Source organism: Malus domestica, chromosome 02, assembly GCF_042453785.1.
Source record: "Malus domestica chromosome 02, GDT2T_hap1".
NCBI lineage: Eukaryota > Viridiplantae > Streptophyta > Magnoliopsida > Rosales > Rosaceae > Malus > Malus domestica.
Window position 1 is genome coordinate 2,799,726 of NC_091662.1, and position 3,900 is coordinate 2,803,625.

General features: G+C 39.1%; 1 protein-coding gene across 2 annotated transcripts; it reads left to right on the forward strand.

Moving 5' to 3' along the window:
* The first annotated feature begins 235 nt into the window (after positions 1-235).
* LOC103406732 (uncharacterized) lies at positions 236-3,096 on the forward strand. Of its 2 annotated transcripts, none has more exons than XM_008345721.4 (2): positions 236-513; positions 1,704-3,096. In XM_008345721.4, the coding sequence occupies exon 2, from the start codon at positions 1,771-1,773 to the stop codon at positions 2,806-2,808; it is 1,038 nt and encodes a 345-aa protein (XP_008343943.2). In that variant the 5' UTR covers positions 236-513; positions 1,704-1,770; the 3' UTR covers positions 2,809-3,096. The 2 variants fall into 2 exon arrangements, with proteins under 2 accessions (XP_008343943.2, XP_028965226.1); XM_029109393.2 differs by having other exon boundaries at positions 308-682.
* The last annotated feature ends 804 nt before the right edge of the window (positions 3,097-3,900 follow it).

Consider the following 3,900-nt stretch of genomic DNA (forward strand, 5'->3'; position numbering starts at 1 on the left):
ATTAAAAAAAACTATAAAATAACAAAAAGTAAATTAAAAAAAAATTGAGTGTACCATAGTCGTCCACGTAAACTCACACATTATTATATTCATCGTCACCAGATATTATTAATTTATTATTACGTGTTATAACATAAATAATAATTGACGGTACAATAAATTTCATGATAAGTTTGATTTATTATTCACGGTGATATTCCGAATTAAAAAACTTCTCGAATACCGCAAGCCGTGTATATACATACAAATGATATGTAAGTAACGTATACGAGAGATATATATATTCCTCTCGGCTCCCACTTCCGTTTCTTTCCTTCTCGGCAGCTGCTGCTGAAACAGTTACCCTAGAAAGGCTGCTTCATCCCCTCTCTCTCTCCCCCCCTTTCTCTCTCTAAAGGCTTTATGCGATCATCTGCTCCAGCTAGGCTTTAGAACCTAGCGTCTCCGCCGAGTCAAATCCATTTGAATCGGATTTTCAAGTTGGGGATTTTGTTTTCTTCCGATTTCAATCTGGTAAATTTTCTCACCCTGTACCTAATTTGACCTCCGATTGTAGCTGGATCTGAATGCTTTCGGATTTTTGTCTCGGCTCGATTTTGGTGTTTTGATCGATGAAATTTGGAATTGAGCTGTTAGCTCAATAATGGTGGAATTTGAAAATTTGGGGTTTCTGATTTGTTAGGTAAAGCTGTGAAATTGATGTTGGTTTTACTTTTTTGATGTATTTGGATGAGGAAATTAAGGATTTTTGTTTTTGTTGCTTCATTATTCATGTTTGAGCTGGTAGTTTACGATTGGTGGGTAGTTTTGATTGGATTGTAACTATGAGCATGTTTTGGAATTGGGAAAAGCACTAAAAGTGCTTATTTCGATGTCTACAGGATCATAGAAGCGCTTTCTGGAGAAGCACTTGTTAAGTTCTTCTTCGTAAAGCACTTGGATTTTTTCTAACAAAATCATAGTGTTTCTAATAAAAGCACTTCTAACAAAAGCACTTATGAGCACAACTGCATCCTATAAGAGCAGTCCCAAACCAGCCCTATGAATTTGTTCGATATCATAGCTGAACTTTCAAGCCTGTAATCAACTTACAGAGTTTCAGTCCTTGTTATTACACTGTACCTTATGTTTTGGAAAGAAAGAGAAGCAGGTTATTACTTTGTAATTAAAGGAGAAGTACCAGGTTGATGCCGTATGATAATTGACAAAAATGGCCATTGTCTTAGTTATGCGATTGTATGAGGTGCATCCCTATGTTAGTTTTGATTTCTGGTTGTGGAAATAGATTTATGCTGATTTAACGGTCATCTTTGTGTTGTGAGTATTCTTTCTCTTCAATGACATGCGTTGAGGCTTCGTTTGCATCGACATTATCCTTTGTTTGTAATTGTCGTTTCAGTACTCAAAAGTAATACTTTCAAACTATGTAACAAGTTACTTTCAGTGTATTATCTTTTAACGGCCTCTGAGATCTCGGAATTGTGTGCTCATATGCATTTAATCACATGTGGTGTTGGCTTAAATTCTTGAATGTACTTGAAACTTTTCTTTTTGTTTGTTGAATATATGACATTTTTTTTTTTGTAATGTTGTCGTTGCTGCCCGATCTTGGTATGGACTTAAGTTCAACACCATCTGTAGTCTGTAAAGTAGGTGGTTGTTCTCTTACTCATGTTAATGTGGCCTTTTTTCTGTTTCAATAGATCTGCTACTATCATATTGGGAGAGTGTAGGAGTCGGGACAGCGTGAAGCATCTTTGAGAGCTCAAAATGCCTAAGGATAGGAGGGGACGTTCTGTTTCTCGTGATCGGTATAGAGCATCTCCTTATCCATGCAGCTCCAGTCCTACAAGGCGGTTGTTGCCCAAAATTCCTTCAGAAACTGAGGACAATTTGAAAGAATGGGAAGAAGCCAGATGCCCCGTTTGCTTGGAGCATCCACACAATGCTGTTCTCCTAATATGTTCATCCTATGGGAAAGGGTGCCGCCCTTACATGTGTGACACAAGCTACCGCCATTCAAACTGTCTAGACCAGTACTGCAAGTCATTTTCGGCAGAAACCTCACCAACTATCCCACCAGAAGGAGCAACTCAGATTTCAGATACTCAGTTGTCTCCATCTGAAACTCTTGAATCAACAATTACTCAAGTGCAAAATGAGAGTACAATTGAGGATGAGCTCTCCTCCATGAATTCCGTATCTTGTGAGCATCAGGCAGAGCCGAAGCTTGTGTGCCCCCTCTGCCGTGGGGAGATAACAGATTGGATTATTGTGGAGCCTGCTCGTTGTTTCATGAATGCAAAATCAAGAAATTGTTCTTGTGAGACATGTAATTATAACGGAACCTATGCAGATCTCAGGAAGCATGCGAGGCTGGAGCATCCATTAGTGCGCCCATCAGAGGCAGACCCAGAGCGACAGCGTAGCTGGAGGAGTTTGGAGCGGCAGAGGGATATTGCTGACCTGTTCAGCTCAATCCAATCTTCAGTTGGAGAGGATAGGGGTGATGATAGCAGTAGTTTGCCGGCTGATGACGGTGCGGGCTGGCTAACCATATTCTTTCTAGTTAGAGTAGTTCGACCTGGGTCCAGTTCGAGGAGCAGCAGCTGGTATGGAACCACAAGAACCAGAGCACAAGTTAGTATGAGAAGGAGAGCAAACAGACTATGGGGGGAGAGCTACGAGGGCGAAGCTGCATCTTCAACCGTAGAAGAGGATAACGAGTCTTCAGACGGTGACTCAGGTGTTAGGAGGCGCAGTGCGCGCCTCAGGCGACGGACAACACCAGACAACAACCAGCCATGATTGCATACGTTTGCGAGATCAGTGAATCTGTTTCTTTTCCATCGTCCTTGTTTTCCCGAAAGGTTTGAAAGTAAGTTTGGTCCAATTCTGTGTTCAGCAGCTTTCAGTAGCTTACTGATTGTTCTTCCTTCACATTCTGTAAACGAACCAAAGATTATAAATATGATGCTGAGAGATATATTGAAGAAATGTATTTATGTGTTTATTTCGCAGGACATTGCGTATTTGTAATTTTTCTCCGGCAATTAATGAGAGTACCTCTTCGTACCGCGAGAGATTTACATGAAACGGGATGATATTTCTAACTAATCATGTGTCTGCTACGTCTTTTAGCTGTTTCATAGGAGAGGAATTTATTACGTAACGTTTTCGATTCAGTCTAAGGTTTTTTCTTGCAAGTTTTATGCTGAATAGTAGAAGTGCTTTTACAGAAGCAATTCAAAAATTAGAAAAAAATGCAGAGTGGTCTCCCGGTCCTATACTCGTGCTGTACCATTACGTGAACCGGGTCCCGTTTTCTGTTTTCCAATCATTATTTTAATTTAATTGTCTTGTTGCAGTCAAAGGACGAAGGTGCCACTTCCTTTACTCAATTACCCCACGTGACCACCCTTGAGCAAATAAAACATCTCGCGAGAAAGCGCTCCAAAATTTCGCGCTATTCCTCAAACGCTGTCCGCGAAATTCAGTCCGTCAAACAACAACAACCAAAGAGTTTCCCATAAAAAAAAAAAAAAAAAAAAAAACAACAACGACAACCAAAGTGGTTCACAAAAAAGCCATATGTCCAAATTTTTAAAAGTTCAAAAAATTACAGCTTCATGCTGTTGCTATTTCGAAAAAATTAAAATAAGAGTAAATTATATAGTAGCCATTTAAGTTTGAAGTCTATTACAATCTTATACAACATCTTTAAAACATTTCACTTTCATACCTCACGTATTATTTTATTTCAAAATACATCCGTTACATTTTCTATTCATTGATTTGTTAAGTGCTGACGTGACTGCCACATTTATGCCACGTGACCGCCAAATGTGTGCCACATGGTAAAAAATAAAATTTTTTTAATTTAAAAAAAAAACCTTAATC

Excerpts from the sequence above, each read along its gene's own strand:
- LOC103406732 (XM_008345721.4), top strand. The coding sequence starts at position 1,771 with ATGCCTAAGGATAGGAGGGGACGTTCTGTTTCTCGTGATCGGTATAGA.